This window comes from Montipora foliosa, chromosome 3 (genome assembly GCF_036669935.1).
Source record: "Montipora foliosa isolate CH-2021 chromosome 3, ASM3666993v2, whole genome shotgun sequence".
In the NCBI taxonomy this organism is placed as follows: domain Eukaryota; kingdom Metazoa; phylum Cnidaria; class Anthozoa; order Scleractinia; family Acroporidae; genus Montipora; species Montipora foliosa.
The window spans coordinates 48,411,675-48,436,674 of record NC_090871.1 but is presented as its reverse complement, the minus strand read 5'-3'; the positions used below and the strand labels follow the sequence as shown (position 1 = coordinate 48,436,674).

The 25,000-nt window shown below is 38.4% G+C and overlaps 1 protein-coding gene across 7 annotated transcripts in view; it reads right to left on the bottom strand.

The window, feature by feature from the left end:
• The window catches only part of LOC137997555 (ATP-binding cassette sub-family C member 4-like), a 60,656-nt gene extending 36,362 nt beyond the window's left edge, over positions 1-24,294 (bottom strand). For 3 of the 7 annotated variants that reach the window (XM_068843612.1, XM_068843617.1, XM_068843618.1), the window contains exons 1-2: positions 19,632-19,781; positions 1-274 (exon numbers count right to left, since the gene is read on the bottom strand). The exon at positions 1-274 is cut by the window's left edge and continues 286 nt beyond it. In XM_068843612.1, the coding sequence (XP_068699713.1) occupies positions 1-233 (233 nt within the window). In that variant the 5' untranslated portion in view covers positions 234-274; positions 19,632-19,781. Of the gene's footprint in view, positions 275-4,784; positions 4,823-17,230; positions 17,408-19,631; positions 19,782-24,057 lie in introns of those variants that run through there. The other 4 variants (XM_068843614.1, XM_068843613.1, XM_068843616.1 and 1 more) reach the window with 4 other exon arrangements.
• Between the last annotated feature and the right edge of the window lie 706 nt (positions 24,295-25,000).

The following is a 25,000-nucleotide window of genomic DNA, read 5'->3' as shown; positions in this document are numbered from 1 at the left end:
AAACGTGGTTTCCTTTTCCCGGATTGACATCTTTTTAACTCTTTCAACCAGCACTTCTCAGCGTCCTCCACGAGAACCTCAGCTTTACAATCTTCGAGAAGAGGAAACAAATCGCTTTCGGTCAGTGGTCGTTTGTTGCCTAGTTTCAACACGTCATTCATCCACCAGAAGAAGATGACTGACAGCCAGTTTGCACTATATCTTGGGTTTTGCCGCTCGGTAGGCCTTGGCATATTTCAAAGAATGGTGTACCTCGTATTCCGTAGCAACGATCCTAGAAGGTTAAAGGAAGTTATGAAATGACCAGTCAACCCTTTCTAGATTCCGAGGTGAAGGGGGGTGAGTGGGAAGTTGGATGAGCGAGTCATCTTGTATGAACGTTAAGGGTTAATGTCATTTCTAAACATGTCAGTTTTACGGAAGTTGATGTTGCTATGGAAGCCATACTTTAGTAAGCATTTTTGTTAGTTCAAATTTTGTTTTATTTTTTTGTTCGCAATGGAAAATTTGAGCTTTACAGTTATCTTTCATGATCCTTTTACTAGCTTTGGACAATCAAGTCAGAAATGTTGGTTTATTGACTACATGAAAAATCAAGAAAATTAAGAAATGAAATGTGCCAACAGTTTAGTAATTACACTTTACGTGACGTCATGGTGTCATATTGCTTACCTCAAAGCAAAGATCATTCATATTGTACTCGTTGCGTTTCGATATCGTGCTCGCTTTGTTTTATGACTGAATGGGGTTATTAAAACAAGAAGAATACATACGAGTAGTATACGAATAGTAACATGCAGGTAACGTATAGGTAACATACGAGTTCGAATGCATACGGGTATTGCATAGCTCTAGACGGCCACACCCGAAATCCACTCCTTGTAATTGAGAGGTTTTTTTTTTATTACGAAAAAAGTTGGGGTCAGCTCCGATACAAATACAGTTTTATCGTTTTCTAAAACAATATTCATTTCTAGCAATTTTTAAAAATGTAAGTAATTAAAACACAAAAATGACCGAAAGATGCGCATTTTTTCCCCTCAAAAAAGGCCTCTTTTAATGAAGGCATATGCGAGAGTCATGTGCCATGACACGACAGGGTGTTATAGTGTAGTTTTGTGCAACGGAGAGACGAGGGCGAAAGATCAGAAACAAATGTGCGGCATTGCGAAAAGCTAAATATACCGTAGAAAACGTACTTTGGACAAACCAACCGATATGGATGTAGCCTGGACGGTAATTCATGTGTATCCGTTTGTTACTAGCTGGTACGTTACCTGTTCGTTACTCGTATGTTACTCCTATGTATCCGCATGTACCCAAAGGTTTCAGTATGTTACTCGCATGTTAATCTTGTGTGGTGTTTGGTCAATGACCTGTTGTAAATTAGCCAATCAAACAGCACCTTTTTTTCTTTCACATAAGAGAATTTTGTAATTAATGCGAAAGTAAAGTTTATTACACGCATGAATTGAATTCGAACTGTCAGTGTTTTTTAGCAATCTGAGGCGAGATCGTAAGAGCCTGAAACAAACTAAACAATGGATTGAAGCTTAGCAGACGGAAATTTCTCTTCATACAACATCCAACTGAACTACCCCGTTGGACAATGTTAAAATCCAATTGGTTTCACAGACGTTTTCCCCCGTTGTTCAGGAATGCTAACTGGTGAATTCACACGTGAGAAAATTTTATTATGCGAGGCGTTTGTTTGGCGATGTCATCATCAGCAAGCACAATGAGATTATCAAGCATGTCTGAGCAATTTAATTTGATTAAACGAATTTACTAGCTATGTTACAAGGAGTAATCAGGGATTACTAAGTGCGTTCGAATGTCTGTCACTGAAACTGAGATTGGGAGAACTTTGCGCGATTGAGTGGCATAAATATATTTTGAGGCAGGTTGACGAGGAGTCATTATTCGTTATCTTGTTGTACTTGAAACTAACTGATGCAATTAGAGTTTCTGGGTTTTAAAAGGAGGAATTGATCACAAATGACAAAAAAGTGAGATTACTTGTTCTTCAGGGGACCATTTACTCTTATCTGATAGGACGATCGTCTTGTTTGATTTGTTGTAGCTGGAATATCGAGGTTTCCTGACGCTTTTAAAGTAGTAGTAAACAACTCGCTGATCAGGCTTCGTTGATTATTACATCTACAGCGGGCTTTTTAAGGAACATAATATTGACTTCAGAAAAGGACTGATACTGAATTTACCAAGCTGACTCACGTCTCACCCTCACCTTTATTTTCTCTGATATTTAAATGTGAGTTGCGACTAGAAACATGTAAGCACGAGCAACGGTAGAGAATCAGAATGCCGTTTTTGTCCTTAAGAGGGCGTGCACCTTACAAAATTCAAGTTTTATGACGCATTTCCGTTTTCAGTACACTACCCGACCTCCCAAAAAATCGAAACATTTTCTGCTTAAGGTGATTCCCTAGTATTGCAATGCGCATCCTGTTCTGCGCATAACACAGCGTAGGCCACGTTCGTATTCAGGAATGGCTAAGAGATTATGGTCAAATTTCACGGCTCAGTTCTATTCTCTTTGTCTCACAAGTCTCAACGGATATTTCTAAACAAAACAATGTTTACATTTAACCATAAAGACTCGTAGCCATGTGTGAATATTGATATATCGATCGTGGCCAAAAACATTTCAAAATGGCGACCTTTCGTGCGGGAAAGCTCGCTAGAAAAAAGAATGGCCGTTTTCAGAGCACAGCAGTAAAGAGCAAAACAAGAAACTTTTTAGACTTCCGCAAAACAAAAGTTGAGTGATAGCCTTGATGATGCTAAAGTGTCAGTCCGACAGTGAAAGTGAAACCGCGCTATCGGGGAGACGTGTTGTCGAGGGGTCGAGCTTGCCTAATTTTATTCTCTTACTCGTCCTCTTTGTGCTGTAAAAAAATTGTAAAAAATTTACGTCAGAAGAAAAAGTTACAGGAAAAAAAGTATTCGTAGCCATCACTCGGGGACACGAAATTGACTCCTCGAAATCACGCACCCGAGGAATATTTGTAGTCAGTGCCTTTTCAAGACGTGTGCCTGTGCCATAAAACAAACATTAAATTATTCCTTTTGAACAATATATTTCAACTGTTTTGTTATTTCAAAAATTACTTCAAAGCTGTGCTTCCTGTTCATGCAAAACGTAGCCTGAACCGATGGAACAAACTTGTCCTTGATACACTATAGATGAAGTCGCTGTGATTAATTGAGTAACTTGAGCAAGTTATATCTCCCAAACGAGCTCGGTGACCTATTTTCTTAATTGCACATTTCGAGTCACCATAATGTAGAGAACAATCGAGAAAAGTTTAAAGAAAATCTTACGACAACTTCTATTACTAAGGAATCACCTTAATGCTCGTGCCCATTCTCTGTGCACTTTGCCGCATCGATGCTGTGTGACATGCATATGAAAGTTGCTTCTAGCATTGGGGCGATAAAGCGCATAAGGCACTTTGTTCCTCAAGCTACTTTGCACCTTATATAGCAAGCTCCTATTCAGGCTCATGTTGATTATCGCAACGTTGTTTGGGGAAATTGTGGGATAACTTTGCAGAATAAAGTACAGAAATTACAAAATAGAGTAGCCCTTGTTTTGACTTATTCTAACTATGAAGCCGATGCTGGTTACTTGTTTGAGCTTCTAGGATGGAGAAATCTATATTGCCGGTCTCTGCACGGGTTGGCTCCAGAATACTTATGTTCTAAGTTTGAAAAGCGTCAAACTCATTAGAACTTAAGGGACTCTGAGAACAACCCAACCCATTGCCATGCACAAACTATTATAAAAATAGCTTTAGCTATAGTGGCGCTGTACTTTGGATCAGCCTTCCGCGAGAAGTAAGATCAGCAGAGTCTCTGGGGCAGTTTAGACATTAATCAAACAAGCGTGTTGAGTAAATAGTTTACGTATCGTATTCTTGGAGAGCAGCTATTTTATGACACTTTTATAGGGTTTATTGCTTGGGGGTAGTTCTATTTTGGTTGTTGTAATATAGTATTAGTACTATAACAGCTTAATAATCGGGTGTATTGCTTGATAGGGAATAGTATCTTGTATCCTATTGATTTAATTTCATTACATTCTTATCTTGGCTGATGAATCGTCCCTGAATAAATAAATATTATCTATCTATCTATCTATCTATCTATCTATCTATCTATCTATCTACCTACCTACCTACCTACCTACCTACCTACCTACCTACCTACCTACCTACCTATCTATCTATCTATCTATCTATCTATCTGTCTATCTATCTATCTATCTATCTATCTATCTATCTATCTATCTATCTATCTATAATGTAGTTAGAGATCGCAGCTTTGAATTTATCTACCTCCTCGGCTTCTTCATCCTTCATGATAACGTTTCTCAGCTAAGCTTCGTCATTATCTGGCTCCTGAGGTGGCAAATGTGCTTCTTAATCATCGTCTCTCTCTCCCTCTCTCTCTCTCTCTCTCTCTCTCTCTCTCTCTCTCTCTCTCTCTCTCTCTCTCTCTCTCTCTCTCTCTCTCTCTGTCTCTGTCTCTCTTCCTCTCTCTCTCTTTTCTTTGCCCTTTTTTCTCACACCGTGTTTGTTTCTTTTCGTTCCAGCTTTCCTCTTTCGACTCCTTTGTCCTGTTTTTCTATTCCACATCCCGCTCGGCTTTTTCTGTCCTTTTTTCTATGTCTCCTGCAGTCTGTCTTGAACTCCGTACCACTGAATTACTTATTCCTCTTCTAGACCACTGAGTGAACGTGTCAAGTTGCTAATTCACACCTTGATAATGGTATTTCTCTGGAATTCTGGACGACAATCTACACAACAATGATAAGTAATTATTTACGCGTGCCCTGCCGACCACCAACAAATGCACTGTATTTGCTTCTTTTGAAACAACTTCACCCCTTAATAATGCTAACCCTAACCCTAATGAGAACACTCTTTAGGCTTAAAATTGAATATTGTAAACTACAGAATTCTTTTGGAGGTTAATCGAGTATATCTGTCGGTGTGAGACTTGCTTGTTTTTTCATCCGCCGTGCTGCACACTTAAAAGCACACTGCACGGAAGAGTATACCTCCTTGTGACTGGGGCATCCTTTATGGGAAATTTTTGTGCACGAGTTATTGCAGTATAGAAACTTTGAGTCGACGTTAACCCTTCTCTTTGATCAAACTGTGAATTTATTAAATTAACCCAGAATGGCCGCTCATGCTACAAATTTAAACTTATGGAAACTGTCACGACTTCTAGCCGATCACGAGCGGTGCACAGAGCGGTGCAAAGAGCAAAAACTACTCATAGTCGTAAATGAAATGCCCTAAACCTGAGTGCGGATACACATTCAAATGGCAAAGACGAACTCCATCTGGAAATGGATTTGTTTGGTGATGCTCTAGAAAAAACTGCAATGGACAAGCTTGAATCCACCAGAAGTCATGATTTTCTGGTAGTAAGCTTTCCCTTGAAAAACTATTAGCCCTAACTTCACTTGGGCGCACAAATTCACCACAAGACAAGCGGTGCACGACCCCTCGTTAGATGAAGTAACCACCTCGACAAAAACGGTGATAGATTGGTATAACTATTGCCAGAAGGTTTGTGCAGACAGAATAATGAAACAACATGCGAGGCCAATAGGCGGTCCTGGTACAACTGTTGAGATTGATAAGTAGATGCTTTCCAAGATGAAGTATTACAAAGGTCGCTACATCGAAGAACAGTGGGTCTTTGGTGGTATTTCCCGCGAAACCAAGCCCTGCTTCCTTGTTCCGGTAGAGCGTAGGGATAAAGAGACACTTTTGCCAATTATCCGCTCTCAAATATTGCCTGGAACACGCGGGATCAGCGACATGTAGAAAGCTTACGATTGCCTAAAAGACGAGGGCTATCATCATCTCACAGTTGACTATCGCCTAAACCTCGTCGACCGGACCCAGACACGCGTGCCCACAAGCAGAGCATTGAAAATACATGGTAGGGAGTAAAACGAAGTATGCCTCGTGCAGGAACATCCGTGGATATGTTTGAAAGCTACCTACAGGAGTGGTTGTGGGGTCAGCAAAATAAAAGTGACCCTTTCGTGAACATCATTGAGCATATCGCTGACTTGAACGATGTGCGATAAAGAGCCCTCTTTATGCACCGCTCGTGATTCGGCGAAAAGAGCCGTGCATTATACAGGAAAGAAAACAAATCTTCACTTTGCAGTGCTTTGGTGAATTGACAAAGAGACGAAGGACAATTTTAAGAACAAAAAGACGGTAGGCATTCAATTTCTGCTAACTTTTATTTGGTCCGTTTGTTTTGTATATGAGAATCTGAACCGTATTTGTACAAAGATTTCTTGAAACTCCACTTCTTTCGCTTATTTTAAAATTGACAAATGGCTAAAATTGTAGGAAAAGTGCAAAAATTAAATGAAAATGTTCGATTTTCCTTATCGCAGTCAGAAATTCTAGCGATTTTTTTGAAGTCCATATAGACTTCACTACAGTCCCAAGGGACGTCTATTGTTATCGCTATTGTTTTCTTGAAACAACAGTATGCAGTAGGGACCTGTGCGGAAATCTTGCCCGCTAGAGTAAACGAAGACCAAATCTTCAGCTGACAATTCAGAGCAATTGCAGAATACCCCGCAACACCTCACTGCTATTGTATCCCCTAGGCGGCATTCTTTGAAGAACAAGTGGGAATACAATACACCTTATTCTTATTCAATGAAATCCAAATAAGCTTTGGGGTATTCTGCAATTTAGCCGACAATTCAACTAGCAAAGTGTCAATGTAAAGTTCGATGTGACGATTCAACTTGCGAGGTAACAATAGGTTATTTCCGAGTTCATGTCTGCCTCCTCTAAGTGCGAGTCTAAGTGCGAAGTTTTTGTTATGAAACTTAGTTTTCATACAGAGGTAAAGTAGATCTAATTAGACGCCCTATAAAGCGTACACTGGGTTGCCTGTGGTACCTGTTACACCAAAACAGAAGGCATTGAATTGGGTGATATTGAACTGCAGCGTTCCAGTTAATTTTTTCAAGCGGGGGGTCATTAAGACCATTTGAGGGTCACCCACATGTCGCGCCAGCAGAGGCCCTTTGGCTCACACGTTCACACAATTATTTTGTAATGTCCTGTCCCATTTTGAGGTCTTTTAGTTTTTTAAGCTTTGGTAATAAATTCAGTTTAAAGATAACAAAACACGCTCTTGAGTAGAATTTACTCCTTTCTTCTTTAAATAAATACCATTAGTCTGCGAAAAACTAACTGCAAATTGCTCAGACGTACGTTTTCCAGTATGTCTGCATATCTTGCAGTTGCATCAAGAAAACGTTTATTGCACAAACTAAGAAAGGACTGAAGATGTTGTTTCCGCTTTATAATTCCTCTTCTTGTAAGTATGATCTGACTCCAGGTCAAAGCATTGTTTGGCTTTACGTTTGCACCAAAAAGTACCGTAAAAGCCAGGAGTTAACAGAAAAAGACAAGACAGTCTCTGACTTTGATGAACAAATGGAAAGGTCATTATGCTTTGTCAAAAGGAAGAAATTGATCACGTGGTAGGCAACCATAAAGGTGCACGTGATCACCGTGTGTTAACTGAATGAACTACGGGAAAGAATGTTAATCGTTCGTCGTTTTCAAAGTAAAACAACGTACTTTTTAGCCAAGAAACTTCCGTCTTTGGTTTTTTTATTTTATTTTGTCGCAATATTTAACTGCCTATTTACATTTCATCTGTCGGGTCAGGAAGCCTTCTTTGTCGGGTTCCCGAGAAACGTATCTATTTTGACTTCAGGGTGAACTATTCACACAATCGCGAGGTTGAGTGGCCATGTAATTGAAAATCTAAACATCTATGAGATACAACAACAGATTTGCGAATATTCGCAAATCACAATGCTGACAAGCACAAAGCAGAAGAAATGGTTCATAAATATGACGTTTGTCACTATCTTAATGTATTTGGGTTAGTATTGTCACGCAAATGATGTGATTTCGTGACACTCAAAATTCGCAAAAAGCGTGAGTTTCATGTAAACAATCTTCGCACTGGTATGTCGTAGCAATAAATTGGATTAACCAGGAAGTTAAAAAAATGTTGTTGCCTTCCCAAATAAACTTCATTTTACACTACAATGACAAAATCATTTGTTAGAGAGATAAAATTCCTGTCTTCTCCCGTATCACATTTCAAAGCACGTATGCAAATTTGTTAACTCATTTTCACCGCGTCCCGATTCCCGCAAAATTCTTCTTCTTTCAAATATTAGCAAATAGATTATTATTTCTCGTCAAGCGTTGCATCTGTTATGTTAAAATAACCGCTAAAATAAAGATCTTTTAACGATCTATCCGTAGATATTTTGTCATCATTTAATATTCTCTGTCAAAATTTACACAACAATCAAAACACAAAAATAGCAATGCGCGCAGCTAATTTAGTCGTATTTATCTCTTCGTCGAATTCTCATGCTTAGTTATTGTGAATTTTTTTTTTCTATTCCCCAGCAATCACCCTTTCAGAGAAACCGACCGATCCGCGAATATTTGATGAGTTTTTTTCTTAATGGGATGTCAAAAGGCCAAGTGGATGTTATGCATAATCGGGCAAGTGTGATCCAAATAAATATTTTTTCACAAAATGTTAGCGAATCGTCAAGTATCACCACAGAAGACAAGAACATCATTCTAAAAGCTTATTCTACCCAAAAAGTAGGTTCTGGAGGCAATTTTGAGAGTGGAAATCAAGTTTACGGTAAATACAAACTCACGAGGCATGGTATATTTAATTAAGTTAACACAACAGAAAGACGCTAACCTCATTTTGACACGAAAATGCTTAACAATTGCCATAAAACTATCCAGTTAAGCTCGCATATTATACAACATGATGAATTCATTAAGGTCACCTTTTCCAGCGAAATATTTTTTGAAACAAACAACATATTTGCTATTAGAAGCAAAAATCCCTCCCTATTTCATTACGTGGACAGGGAACTCAATCGTGTCAAATTACCATACGCAATTGCAACAAAATAAAATTCAGGGTCAGACCCTTTCCATGAAGAACCTTTTCCTTGAATAATGAAGCAAAAAATAGACAACAAGCTTTCTTTCAAATAATTCTTGGCTGTCACATTTCCAATTATTATTATTATTATTTTTTTTTTTTTTTTACCTGAAGACTGTGCAGAGTTGAGTACAAATAATACAAATAACCAGACAACAGAGATCACAGATCGACTTAAGGTGTTTGATTCCTTCTCTGTCTTTGTTGAACCCATAAGTTTCCAGAGAATTTTTCATTTTGTTTCAGTGTTCTACATAACAGCACACTTGGTAAAATATTAGAAATACAGCTCTCGTCGCTTTTAAGATTCCAGATATTTATTTTTCACCGCCTGTCTTGTTTATCCAATCGACGTTTCACTCTTGAGCTCCATAAGGGTGTATTTTGTTTAAAGATGCATTAAAGCGCCATGTGCTGACGCCGTTGCAGGTTAATTAAATGTTCTCCCGTGTGAACCAGAGAAATATACGCATTACCCCCAGCCCCCTCACTCCTAACAAACTACGCAAAGAAGACTCTACTCACGAAGACACCACTTAGCAGGGGAGTAACAGGCAAGACTTTTACCGACACGGAAAAAGGAAAAAACACTGGAGAAATATTACCAGGAGTAATTACCATCACAAAAACTTCGCACTTTGACTCACTTTGAAGAGGAGGCAGACATGAACTCGGAAATGGGCCATTCAACCCCGATGACAAAATGCAACATTCAAGAACAGACTGGGTCCGACTGGGCCGAAAAATTCCATATGTTTTACATACCCGGTAACGTTATACATGAGGACAATAGCTGTACATAAATTTCATATGCTTAGAAAACATGGTCGCTGCGGCTAACGAACCTTGCGACAACCTGCTGCATGAAACCTCTACTAGTTTATCTCTCAGTTGAGCAGTTTAACTGACATATCAGAAAAACGTAAAAAAAAAATCGATGGTTTAATTCTAAGATTAGGTAAAATATCTGAGTCGTTCCCTCGTCATCTTTGACAACCCTGAAACAGGCTAAATCGCTCACTTGACCTAATTGATTAGAGTGTAATGTGAAGTGCTAGTTTAGTACCCCATATGAACCATGTGAGCGTTAGCCCTACTAATGGAAATGGGGCCCACACAAGGACAGAGAAAAACTCTGACCAGGGTGGGAATTAAACCAAAGACCTTCGGGTTAGATCACCGCTGGGGTACAAAACTAGCACTCCACATTACACTCTAATCAGTTACGTCCGTTGAAATATAAAGTACACGGCCACCGTTTGCAAAAACGTAACACTTCCTTGTAAATCATTCACTTGATTGGTGAAGCCATTAAATCCATGTCAAGGAAGGCTGTTTCTGCCAAGGCTTTTATTTATTTATGTGTTTATTGATTTATCTTGATCTTCATCAAATGTACATATCAATTATAACAGAACAAACTATGGAAATATTTCTCTGAAATATCAAGGAGCAAAAGTATGGAATAATTTACCAGCTGAAATATCAAGGAGCAAAAAGTATGGAATAATTTATCAGCTGATTAAAGGAATCAACTTCATATAGAAAATGTAAAAAGTCGTTGAAAACATATATCTCCCATGAGGTATTTTAAGTGGACCTTAAAATAGAAATACACAGCGCAAAGTTTATAAAAATAGATACCATATATTGTTCTATACTGTGATTGTATCATTTGCATTGCAGTCTATCTTGACGCCCAACTTGAAACAAATTACTGTTTAATGCATTATGGAGGAGACCCTACTTGTAAAAGCTCAAAAGAGGGTTTATTGGAAAATCAGGAGCGAGGATCGAGGATCGGGGATCGCGGATCGAGGATCGAGGATCACGGATCGAGAATCGATCATAACCTGAACTAGAGCTTTTTTTAAAATATAAAAGAAGAACAATAACAAGTCTGGAAATTAATTGTGTGCACAGAAATTAAGACAATAATATGATCCGTAGATTCACTTTAAAATTTAACTCATTTTACATTGTACCATAACTGCCTCAAAGGGGTAAATGTCAGTGCTATAAAAAGAGCCCTTCCAGCACCCCAATTGTTTAATGGATATTTCTTTCTTTCTTCATCGATCAAAATTAAACAAAAAAAAAGTGCTTTCAGGGCTTTGAGTGTCCTGAACACATATTGAAAATAGAAAGTGCCTGACACTAAAATTTGAACAATTTAAGAGCAATCAAACAGTAAAAATTCTGTAAAGCCCTGCTCCATCTTATTTTCTTTTGTAATAAACCCCCCTCCGCCCTAAATTAAGTGGCGAGAAAGTAACATTTTCGAAAACAGAAAAGAAAAACTAACGTTCTGAAAGTTATAGTCGTTGCTTGCGTTGTCAGTTTCGTTATCTAAATCTGTAGGACATTATGAAAAACAAATCAATTAGTGGATTACAGGTATCGGAAATTCCTTCGTGATCTAGAACGTTGATGTAAATTTCAATATATTTTTGATAGCGTGGGATTTTTGCAGTGGTTGAGAGCACCAGAGTTAAGACTGCACCAAGCAAGATTGTGAGTATTAAATAAACCTAAAATATTCCACCTTGTGACTTTTGGAGAACACTGCTTCAAATGCAGAGTCCTAGAAAGTGTGAAGTAATGCGATACATCTCTTCGAACAGTCAATCGGGGTGTCTCGAAAACGAAGACCCTTAGACCCAGAAAACTCAGAAACGAACGAAGTACATGGAGGCCCAAAACCCTAAATTTACCTAACCCTAGGCCTAACTAGGCATAAAGTTGGTTTTAGGCCAAGGGTTAGCCAAATTGAGGGTTTGGGGGTACTGGATTCGTTTCCGAGTTTTCGAGTTTTCGGGGTCAGTATTAGGGTCTTCGTTTTCGAGATACCCCAGTCAATCCTGTGTTTTTTCCATGTGAACGCGGTGAAAATGTTTACTCCAGGCGACTGATCCCGAACCAAAGAAAACCTGTTTCCTGCGTTTGTGGGCTTGTTTTCTAGACAGACTGGAAAAAAAACTGAGCAGCCGAAGACTTTTTATAACTTCTCTTGAAAAAGAAAAAGAAAAAGAAAACGAAAAAAGAAAAAAATACGATGAACTCGGGGAAATAGCCACGAACACCAATAAGTATAATTTTGTGTAGTTGTTTTATTTAGGTGTGAAAATAAAAGGTTTCGAATTGTTCGCGTTTTGATGTTTACGGTTGTTGCTTAATGAAATCATTTTCTTTACTTTCTTCTATAGAAAAATTCATTGCCTAATTACTGAATTCCACGGTAAATTTTACGCTAAAAACCGATATCGCATGAATCACGAAGCGATGAGTGCGATATCGGTTTTTCGAGTGAAATTTACTTTGGAATTCACCAGTTTGGCAATGAATTTTTCTTGAACGGCATTAATTTTACAATAAAACAAGCACACCCTAAGCGAGCGAATGGAAAAGGAAAAAAGCCATTTCAGAGTTGACTGTCAATAGCCGGTGAATAGGAATCGCGCTAAAATTAGAAGCCATAAAAAAACTTTGTCAGTTCAAGGTCAGAAGAGAGTTTTAGTGATGTACTTTATCTCTAACACTAAATTGCGTTTAGGTGCTTTAAACAAACTTCTGAAAACACAAGTTGGTGAAATTTCCCCCTAATTTTACGAGAACTCATCGAGATTATGAACCAGAGCGTCGCACCGGAATCGCGAGGTCACGGGTTCAAACCCCGTTGAAGTCCTGAATTTTTCAGGCTTCTCTTCGCAATTGCAAAAATTGCGTTCATAACTGCGAAGATCATAGCTTCACTTGATTTCATATCCGCAGTTCATATATGATTCATTTCATATACCATTTTCATCATTGATTCATTCCTCACGGGACCATTAGAACCTACAAATGACCAGCTCCCAACGTCAGTGGCTTCATAGCTCAGTTGGTTAGAGCGACCCACCGGAATCGCGAGGTCACGGGTTCAAACCCCGTTGAAGCCCTGAAGTCCTAACCCTAACCTTTTTCAGGCTTCTCTACGCAATTGCAAAAATTGCGTTCATAACTGCGAAGATCATAGCTTCACTTGATGGAATAGACTTAATTAAGGTGGCTTACTACAGTCTGCCGAAGAAAAAGATAAAGGTTTTGGAATCTGTGAAATTAAAGCAACAGGATATCTCTTCTGAAGTGTTAGTCACTGCAAGTGATGTAAAATGTAATTTTACTGAACAAATAAATGCAAATCAGGGGAAAATGCTGAACATAGTGATCAAGCTCCTGGAGGGGGGACTGGAAACTAGACACTTCTAAGGATTTTTTCTCGAAAACCAGCCGTACAACCCCACCTCAAAATTTCAGGATTTCCGAAAGCGAAATGTAGAGAAATAAATAGTTAAATCTGCCAGACAGGTTTTTCACAAATGACAAAAACGTCGATTTTCGTCTATTTTAATAATAACTGAAAAACCGTCTGATAGAACAGAAACAGATAACCGTGTTGCTTGTAGCTTTTCCTAAGCTCTGAACAGAGGGTCTCATTGGGGTTAAGCGTGTGGCGTGAAACGTCCAAAAAATTAACCGTGTACCGTGTTTGCTTCACCCCCATTGAGACCCTCTTGTACGGCTAGGTTTTGAGAAAAAGGCCTTTGAAATATTTAGTTTCCAGTCCCCCCTCCAGGAAGTCCGTCACTATATTAAGCGTTTTCCACTGATTTGTATTTATTTGTCAGGTAAAATTACATTTTACATCAATTGTTGTGACCAACACTGCACAAGAGACATCATTTTGCTTTAATTTCACAGATTTCAAAATTTTGATATTTTTTCTTCGGATAACTGTAGTAATCCACCTTAATCACGAAATTGTTTAATTCCCTAGGTTCTTTGTGAACTCCGGCTGTTTTCAAATTGTCCTATCTTAAGATTAGATTATTTCCTACCTGATACTAAAAGACCGTACGGTATCCAGATGTTTCGCCCGAAACCCTGTTCACCCGGAACTACAGATGATTCGCCCGATGATATTGAATTGACTTAAATTGGTACACAACACTCCTAACGTGAAACCAATAAATTATGGAGAATTAAAGATTAACTAGCATGCAAACAGGCTCTTCTTTGTTCAACGGGTAAGGCGAGGTTAGACGCAAACTTTTCATAATCATTTTCGATAACAACATGACTTTGTACAGTTATGCAAATGTCCTCAAATAAATTGAAAATATCCTGCAAAGGTTGGTCAAGACAACGTGAACATAGGCGTTGTTGCTTGCAATATTTCGGCTGGCCAACACCAGCCTTCTTCAGGTTTATTGAATGGATAAATGCTAGTAACAAGATCTTTATATTTACCGGAAATGACATAAAAATGCTACGTGATGTGTTATGAAAACGGAAATGCATAAAAAGAGGAGAGAGAATAATACATGATAACAAGATGAAAAAACAAAAGAAAATTAAAAGGTAGCTAAACTAAATTACATTTCATCTCTTCTGTTAAGGCCTGCAGGCTCCAGTGTTTTTCCTCTGTGTATGAGGAATGCCTCACGAGCCTTTCTGATGGAGTCACGACTAGTGTGTAGTTGTTCGAGCGGTATAAGGATCATGTGATCCTCCGCGTGACCACTGGTCAGGAAGTGTCGTGAAACCGCAGTGGGGGTATAACTACAAAAGGGGCTTATAATAGGTCGCCTATGTTCATTAAAGCGGTCTTTAAGACGACGTTTGGTCTCTCCGATGTACTGAAGATTACATTTAGTGCACTGAATCATGTAAATTACATTAGGGGTTTCACAAGTAATTTGTGATTTGATTTTGAAGGTTTGTCCAGTACTATAAAAGTATATTGATTACGGCCATCCTCAATAAAAGGACAGGCGGTGCAACTAGTTTTATTGCACCGAAACGAGCCGGATGGAGACCCAGATTGGTCGGTGTAAGTAGGTTCCGGCAATTTAGCTCTAACTAGAATGTCACTAATGTTTTTACAACGCCGGTAGGCTACTAAAGGGAGATTAGTAAAAACATTTTTACAGCGACCAGATGAATAAAGCACGTTTGAGTGTTTGTGAATTATACGGGATATGTTAGGTAAAGCGGGGTTATAGGTAATGACGAACGGAACAGTATCTCTGTCTGTTGTTTAGGTTTGGGTTTAAGAGCGTCGTTCCGGGAAATGTCAGAAGCACGTCGTATCTGGGTTTTAAGGAAATTAAGTTCGTAACCTCGGTTGACGAGGTAGTCCATAAGTTCCTTACAGCGTTAATTCAAAACACTCATAATTCGGAAACACTTAACGTGCTTCATTCATCTGGTCGCTGTAAAAAATTCCTACCGGCGTTGTAAAAACATTAGTGACATTCTAGTTAGAGCTAAATTGCCGGAACCTACTTACACCGACCAATCTGGGTCTCCATCCGGCTCGTTTCGGTGCAATAAAACTAGTTGCACCGCCTGTCCTTTTATTGAGGATGGCCGTAATCAATATACTTTTTATAGTACTGGACAAACCTTTCAAAATCAAATCACATATTACTTGTGAAACCCTAATGTAATTTACATGATTCAGTGCACTAAATGTAATCTTCAGTACATCGGAGAGACCAAAAACGTCGTCTTAAAGACCGCTTTAATGAACATAGGCGACCTATTATAAGCCCCTTTTGTAGTTATACCCCCACTGCGGTTTCACGACACTTCCTGACCAGTGGTCACGCGGAGGATCACATGATCCTTATACCGCTCGAACAACTACACACTAGTCGTGACTCCATCAGAAAGGCTCGTGAGGCATTCCTCATACACAGAGGAAAAACACTGGAGCCTGCAGGCCTTAACAGAAGAGATGAAATGTAATTTAGTTTAGCTACCTTTTAATTTTCTTTTGTTTTTTTCATCTTGTTATCATGTATTATTCTCTCTCCTCTTTTTTATGCATTTCCGTTTTTATAACACACATCACGTAGCATTTTTATGTCATTTCCGGTAAATATAAAGATCTTGTTACTAGCATTTATCCATTCAATAAACCTGAAGAAGGCTGGTGTTGGCCAGCCGAAATATTGCAAGCAACAACGCCTATGTTCACGTTGTCTTGACCAACCTTTGCAGGATATTTTCTATTTTAAAGTTTTTTTATGGTGTGGTCACGATCTATTTTGATCCAACGTAGAGCAAGTTTAACTATTCTGTAAAACTCGTAACTATTTCTCCGCCTCGGTGTAATAAGGCCGCCAAATTAAAAGGGAGCCTGGCCACTAGTTATCATGCGTTTTGTGTCGGAGTGCACTTCACCATTCTTCTCTCTCCTGGTCGAGTCGATACCCGAAAAAGTTGTGCAATGGTGGATATTTTCAGAAGGAAAGATAAAAACTGTTCCAACTTAATTTCAAAAGACAGACGTCCACGACGTTAAAGGGGCTAGGTCACGCTATTTAGGTAATTTTCTTTAATTTTGTATATTATGAACTCTAAACGACAAATTGGCAGAGCAAAATTCAAGATTTCATTTGCCAAATCACGGCCACATAACAACTGAGAATGATTTTCCAGCTTTGTAAATGACATTTTGATATAGACTGTTATAAATTTGCAAAAGGTGGGCCGACGTTTTTCAAATTTACCCAAATTCAATCCATTTCAATCCTCTCCAGTTTTGTCCATCCATGTCCCTTCTTGGCTTCCTGTGTTTTGTTAGAGTTCTTCTATACTTTTGAACAACTATTTTGATATTTTAGTTAATTCTATGACCATTCGATCAGTGCTGAAATTGCCTAAAAACTACGTAATCTCGCCCATTTAAGTAAAAGGGTTCGGAGCAAAGTCAGCAGAATCAAATTTAAGAGCTCGAGGTTGAGCGTTCCTTGACATGGAATTATGGTTCAGTCATGGGCTCCTGCTCCTTAGCCTGTTTCAGGAAGTTGACAAGACACTCAGATATTCTGGCTAATCTCAGAATTAAACCATCGATTTTTGTTTCATATTTTTCTGATATGTCAGTTAAACTGCCCAATCTTCAATTGCTATAGTCTGCTCAACTGAGAGAAAAAAACTAGCAGAGGTTTCATGCCGCAGGTTGTCGTAGGGTTCGTTAGCTGCAGCGGATATCTACTCTGAGCATATGAAATTTACGTACATTTGTTGTCCTCATGTCTGACTTTTCAGGGTATGTAAAACACATGGAATATTTCGACCCATTCGGACCAATTGTTACCTCGTGAGTTGAACTGTCACATCAAACTTGAACTTTACATTGTCACTTTGCATGTTGAATTGTCAGCTGAAGTTTTGGTCTTCGCTTACTCAAGCGTCCATCATGATATTGCATTGTCAACACGAATGTTTAATTGTAAACTTGAATGTTGAATCACGAATGTCGAATCGTAAAGATCTGAAACATGAATGTTGAATGCTGAGGTTGAATGTTGAATTGTGAAATCTCACATTGTCCACAGGAATTTTGAAGCGTAAGCTTGAATACTACATTGTAAACAAGAATGTTGAATCGTAAAGTTGAATGTTGAATTATGATTTTGAATTTTGGGGGAGACATAACGCCATAATTCCACGCACGAACCGTCGTTAAATTACCGTAAGCATAATTAAACGTCTCTATGTAGCACTTCTACCATTTAGAAAAACTAGTTTCCTTATTTCTTGCGGAAGTTTTTTATGCAAAGTGATGAAGACCCACAAAATTCTGTATCACACACGATGCTTTTGTTGACGTCATCAGCCTGCACAATGGGATTATTGAATTTACCACCGAAGTTAGAAAGATATTTGACAATCACCGCGACGTGACGCGGAACATAAGATCAGCCAAAACGACCGTGCCAGGAAAGAAGGAAGGTTAAAAGCACGACCCCGGATAAAAATAATTACTGTAATTATACAAAGCTATCGCTTTGATGATCCATACGATGTTTTTGAAATTCATATTTAATCAATACATGTTTCGGATGAAACATCATCCATCGTCAGTTGACAAATGAGAAATAAACTAAAGTTGAGCAATAAATAGTGTGTAACAAAGTGAGATATAACATGAATAATTAAGGATGAAGGCGAGAACAGAATAAAAACACCCAACCACGAAACAAAACAGAAAAAACCAAACTGTTTAGGCTAAGAAAAGAAACTAATTAGTATGAAAAGGGATAAATTAAGATGTTTGACTTGGGAATTTAGAGATGGCTGCTCCCAAAGGATATGCATGGCTTCTTTGATTTTCAATTGGAAAGCGCAGTCGGTAACATGATGACAGAATAAGGCAGTTTCAACTTGTCTCATTTTGGAAACGATGAGGACCCGGAAAAGCATGATACTCTTTTTCTAATATCTAGTCGACGAAAACGATTATAAGTCCTGCAGAAAATCATAAAGTGGTCGTTAACAGAGATCGATAACTGTAGTTCTTTTAAAAAATTACCCTGATTGCCATAATACTGGTGACGTCCTTGTTTTATAGATTTTACGAAAATATTGCTTGGCTTCTTCTTCCGGATCCTTGTGAAAATTCAAGAGTAACAAAGCTAACATCGAGAAAGAAAAATCCCTCTCTATCGCAGCGTCTACTGTTCGTTTTAATTTGTCGCCAAAGCATTCGTGTATTCTGAACTGAGATTTTAGGAGGTTCAGTTAAGAAACTGGACGACGGCCATGACAACCGGACAACGCCAGAAAAAATAAGTGGAAAACTAATGGTGCTGTACGTGTAGCACGTGCTTCAGCACATGCGGAACTCTGCATATCAACGACGTCAATTCACCAAATTTGAGGTGAGCTTACAAATGTGAAACTTTCATTCGATTCCCTATTTTTTTCCCTGAAACCGCTCAGAGCAATTTATTTTTAGGATACTTAGTTCGCTTTTTGCGACATGAACGAGAACTACTTATGATAGAGCAAAGTCTTATTTTTATTTGAGGTTTTTTGTCGACCTCCCGGTCGTATATACGGTCCCGCTTATCATATATCCATCGAAATAAAGTTAAATATTTCGCACTTTGATGAAACCAAAAAACAAAACCGGCTACCATTCATTCCCACGCCGTGTTTAGCAAAATCCTCTTTTCAATCACACTGAAGAAAATGTCACATTGCCATTGATTTGTGTAAAAGCGCTTGATTTTTTTTTTCTTTTTGCTGTAAAATAGAGGAACTCTAGGCATAATTTTTAAGGTGTCATTCTGAACTTTTTAATTTTTCGAAAAATTAAGGTAGCCCTGAATTGGCTGCCAAGAATTTTTTTAAAAACTTTGCCAATAGCTCTATCTCAGATACAATTAAAAAATGGGGGTCACCGAGTTGAGATATAAGCAAGTAGAGACGGAATATAGGGTGCTCATGTTTTGTTTTTAAGCAATAATTAGTGTTTCATATTGTGCCATAATATTGCTGTTACGTGATACAGTGCTGTCGTGACAACGCTTTTAATAGAAAGGTCCTTAAAAGTAGTGAAACTGGTTCCAGCGATCTTAAAATTAAATCTGCTTTCGTATATTAGATTCATCATTCTCCCTTCTTCTAACGGTTATTGCTACCGATGAACTGAAAAAGGCCGAGACCTACAACGGATTATACTCCGTTGTTTTTATAAATTGAAAGCTTACCTTCCTTGGCGATGAAGTGTTGGTAGCTTACAGGTTTTGAAATCCAACTGATTCTCCTATAAGTTGAGCAACAAATCACTTACTGGGCCGTCGACGCAATCTATTCAAAACTGATCGACGCCGTTGACTTTGTATGGATTGCATCAGCGCCCCGGGGAAGTAAATGCTATTGGCCTCTGAGTTGCGTCTATCAAGTGATATTAAAGGCCACATCGGGTTATGTTAATCAGATCATGAAAAGATGCCTTTGAATAGTTGAAAGCTAGTGTGAAGACATACCTTGCTTGGATACTTTTCATCAGACAACCACAACCAAAAGAAGAAAAACTGGAAAATGAGTAATTCTGATTCTAAGCTTTTAATAAATGTGTTAACGAGAAGATGAATTATTGACTCGCGTCAGTTTAATTTTATATTTTTTGAATTGCTGGTACAAAAAGATGCAATTACGTAAAGAATTGATAGCTTCACTGTCATCAAACAAAACCAAAACCAAGCAAAGCCCTGGCCAAACTATCGAACAAAGTTGGATTGAAGGCTCCAACTTTGCTCGATCCAACATTGTTCGACAGTTTGGCCGCCCATGTTGGAAGATGTTCGTCCAACATTTTTTGCTCGATCAAATGTTGGATAGAGTTTGCTTTTGATCAAACATACAACCACAATTTCTGTTTGACACAGCAATGTTGTAGTGTTTTGCCGCTCTTCCAACAAAGTTGTGTCCTGAATCGAGTCACGTTCGTATTGCTAGCCAATCACGAATCGCTATCTTATTTTCAAGCCAAGGCTTCTTGCATCATTTGCAACAGAGATGGCGGACAAGGAGCAAGGGGGACGTCTTGGTTGTTGATGAACAAGCCAGAAACCTTGATCAGCGAATAGGAAGCAAGGCCATGTCTGTGGGACACTTTTAGCCTACCTAATCATTATCGCTGTTTGGAGATGTCTGGTTCAATAGCGTTTAAAATTCCTGCAAATTGATCCGAGCTCATAATCATCATCCCCTAAGCGCGAATGTATCTTGCAAAGAATATACACTTTTCTACTCGTTCTCTTAATCATTCTTTGGTTTTTCCTCGTTTGAATACGTCCTTTCCGTCCTAAAACAACTTCCGTAGCATAACGTTTCGCCACATTTTCAAATTTTGCGCCAACTTAAACTTGAATTCGTCAAGCACAATGTTGCATGTGGAATCCAACTTTGTTCGATAGTTTGGCCAGGGCTTTACCCTAAAAAGCTCAGCTAGAATTTTCGGGAGCTTTTTTTCTGGCTGAAATTCTCGAAAAGGTAAGTTTTGATCCCTGTAATTTTCGGATCACTAGACTTTAGCTAAGAAATCCGAACAGATGAATTTTGGGGGATGAAAATATGCCTATATCTACCGTTTAAATACCAAAATACGTTTAACAATGCTACGTTTAACTGGTTTTGAATTATACTCTGGTTGGGTGCCCCTGATGAAACGTCAGTTTAAATGTTTATTTCATCGCATAGATGAGGAAGTTGGGGTAACATTCTACTGTTCACCGGCTGATACTAGTGTTCAGTCTTCGTCGGTCTCTTTTTCCCTTGTTGCTGAAGGCTAAATTTAATGACACGAACAACGGATACCTTTATTGCGAAATGGAAAAAAAATTTTCCTTGGTGAATCCGTAGTTCGGATGAATATATCGATATGTGAAAAATTTGCATTAAATTTACTCTACATAACATGAAAAGGTTTTAGCCAAAAAACGTATTCTTTATAAATTAAATTAACGATAATTTATAAACACTTATATACTGACATTCAATTTAGCCGTAAATTAGCGGCTACGTTTGTCCTCTGTAATATCCAAGGCCCTTTAGTTAGCCGTCAATTAACGGCTAAGTTTGTCTTCTGTAATATACTACTGATATACAAGACAAACAGCCGTTAATTTACGGCTAACTAAAGAGCCGTACATCTTACAGACGACAAACTTAGCCGTTAATTTACGGCTAAATTGAATTTCAGTATAAAATGTATATATAATCTCGTTAATTTAATTTATACAGAGTAAGTTTTTGGCTAAAACTTTTACACGTATGTAGAGTAAGTGTGATGCAAATTTTTTAATATGTATATAACTAACTGTGAAAAGATGAACAACTGAATAGACAACCGACGGTCCCAATAATGTTTAAAGCGGACTTTCTACACTGACACAGTTATATATGTTTTTCGTACAATTTACTAACATAAATTTTCAATATGCGTCTGTCTTTCTGGTTGGTCTGGCAAATCGAAACTTGAACTGACAAAAAATGATTGACTATTGGATCCTACTGTTTGCATTTCATTGAAGTCTTTCAACTTCCTGACTCTCTGAGGACAAGAGTAAATTCCTTTCACTGGTCCAAGGTTTAAAAACCATGGCAATGTAAATTACGTTTCAGCTAAGGACGTGATCTAGCATCGTGTATCGCTGAAACTCAATCACGTTTTTTCCCCTTTACATGCAGATGCAGGAATTTAAGACAGCTACGAAATTTTAACAAAAAAATCTGGAATATGTTCGGCAACGTCGTTAACTACCTCCATGCCATGGTGACACCGAGGTCACCTGCACAACTTTTAATTAGCTGTTAAAAAAACAAACTGTATATTATAACGCCGCAAACGTTAGTGGCAGCCCAAGAGGTCCTGGAGCGAACGTTAGTTACGCAATCCCATTGTTGATGTTAAGGGGCCTTACAACTAACAGCACTAAAATGCCGAAAAGGGTATCATGCTTAAAAGGGTACAGACGCATAAATCATGTCATTATGCAACACACATGTCATCGGATAACAAGCATCTTGTCTATGGTATAAAGTGCTGCTGTTAACAATGTGAAATGGTATAAGATCTCGCCTCACGCCTTCACGCGAAAAGGACGAAAAAAAACAGTAAAGGGTTCACAAAGGGTTATATAATACTACATTTCATTCACAAACATACATAAAGAAACTGCAATTTTTTCATCTCGAAACTGTTTCTTTTTTTTGCTGGAGCATTTGCAATGAGGCAATTACGAAAATGTTTAACTGCATTACGAAATAGCAGTTTTAAAATATATCATACTTGCAGGATCATGATAAATTGTAACTTTGCGAAACATCATTTGACTCGTCATTTTTGACAAAAAAAATACGCCACCCCTTAAAAAACTCTATTAAAGGTTACTGTAGTCAATTTTTTTGCTCATTGCAAAGCTTAAGAGCTTCTGCCTGAGAGACCGGGGCAGACTTGGAAATGAAGGTCGGCCGATTTCGCTTAAAATTGGTACACAAAGTACTTATGTCGACTTATGTAATATGCCAAAGTTTCAGCTTCAACGACTTTTTTTTAGCCGAGTTCTGGATATCAGCCCCTCAGGGGTCCCCAGAGGCTGATTTTCAGTGTAATTTTGGCCTTTTTTCTTAAATCTCTTTTTTACCAACATGAAATTAATTTCAGGCAAAAACAAAACCATATTTGTAAAGCCCTATCCTTAGGCTTTTATGGGTGAGAACATTATCTCATGGAATTTTTTCGCTAGCCTGTGGCTGTTATCACAACTTGGTCATATTTGAGGCATATGGGAAGCAACCGGAAATGGCATGTTTTTCAGACCAAATATTTTCCATGCCCACGTTTTATATCTTGAGGTCTTAGTATCCCTGCAAAGTTCAGCCCTTTGTTTAGTAATATCAAGAAAAAAATACTAAGGTTGAGGCTTTTTACTAAGAAAAAAACTTACGAGAAGATGGCTAACCAGCCCACTTCCGGTTAGAGTTTCAACAAAGCGTGTCTGCAAAAAACAGCCATTTAATTTCGATTATCTTTTTTCCTTCCAAGTTATGGTTAAAAGAGACTCTGAAGTTAATTGTCACCGAAAAGACTTGCCGTTAATAAGAAATTTTTATGTGATGTTTTTAGGACCGATCAGATAGTGGTCCGACAGCGGTTATAAATTTCTTGGAAGAAGTCTTGAAAATTACGGACAATAGAGCCGCTGCGAAAAACTCTTTATTTACCTAACAACACATCTCTTGCCGGTAAATCACAACGCAAAATTGCATCTTTTTTCGTCCAAACTGCAACGTTAAGTTTATCTCCTTTGTTCAACTCGTTCAACGTATCACGTCTGTGGCCCGTAGTAATGAAGCGCTAATTAAATCAGGATATAAGCAAGCTTTGTAGTTCCATTCAGTAGTACTATAACCCACCTGTTTGGGCTTTAATATTTTCTGAAGAAAAAAGATCTTATCGGTCTCTTTAAATGCAACCACAACATCTGTCGTGACACTACTTGAGAATCGTTTTGAACCTTTAAAGACATTTGGAATATAATTAAAGCTAAGTCTAACACAAATAGCAGTCACTCTTCTAGTCTATTTGCAAAGTGTCTGGATAAATTCACTTACAAAAAAAACGCTTACCTGGCTTCACTTTTACAGACATGCCCCTTTCCTACAATCCCTTAAAGTTGAGGTAACATTAGAAACTTTAGCCCCAGCGATAAATTGGTCGCAAGTGCGTCGTTGTGAGTTAGATATACACAGGTCGATTAATATACCGTACGTGACGAGGTCATTGTAGTTTGCTGGCTATGACTGACTTGGAATTCAGTTGTTTTCTCGTGCAGATTCGTCTCCTTGATATTGCAGAGAATGATTATGATAGAACTTGTATGAGAACCTCAATGGCATGATTTGTTTGACTGAATATTTACGCAAACGGGTGAATTTTCGGCGGTGACGTGGACATATCACAAATCGTCTTTGATTTATATCTTTTGTGACGCCCAGACAAGCAGCTTGGTTAAGAATTAACTCCATTCAGTAAAATTGTCAACTCTGTGTGACGCAGTCAGTTATATTACCAGCAGCGCCCACTTTGACTAGCAGGGCGTAACATCTCGATCTAATGTCGCTAATGGGAGAGTCACTTATCACCTACAGCATGCATAATGGCCCTCCAGGGCGATTACCGCCTAGGTTGCTTCTTATTACCGAAACCAGAGTTAAGGGTCAGCAATTCAGTGTGAGTCCATAAAGACTTACTTTTTCATGTGATCTACAGCTACGGGTGCGATAAAAAAAACCCCAAGTCCTTAGGGGTCCAAGAAAGCTGAAAATATTTTATTTCCCAAGTTGCCAAAACAGTAGTCTTTGCCGGAAGGATAACCCACTCCATCCCTGTCCTATCTTTGATATATATGCAGTATGGATGCCACCATGGATCTGTGCTGTTTGAGAAAGCAACAAAATACTGATAGAGAAAGGGAAAGAGTGCCCGTGAGTAATCTTCCAGCAATTTAGCGGATTGGCGGCGGAAAACGGACCGTCTTGGACGTCCTTATCAATCATTTACAACATACGT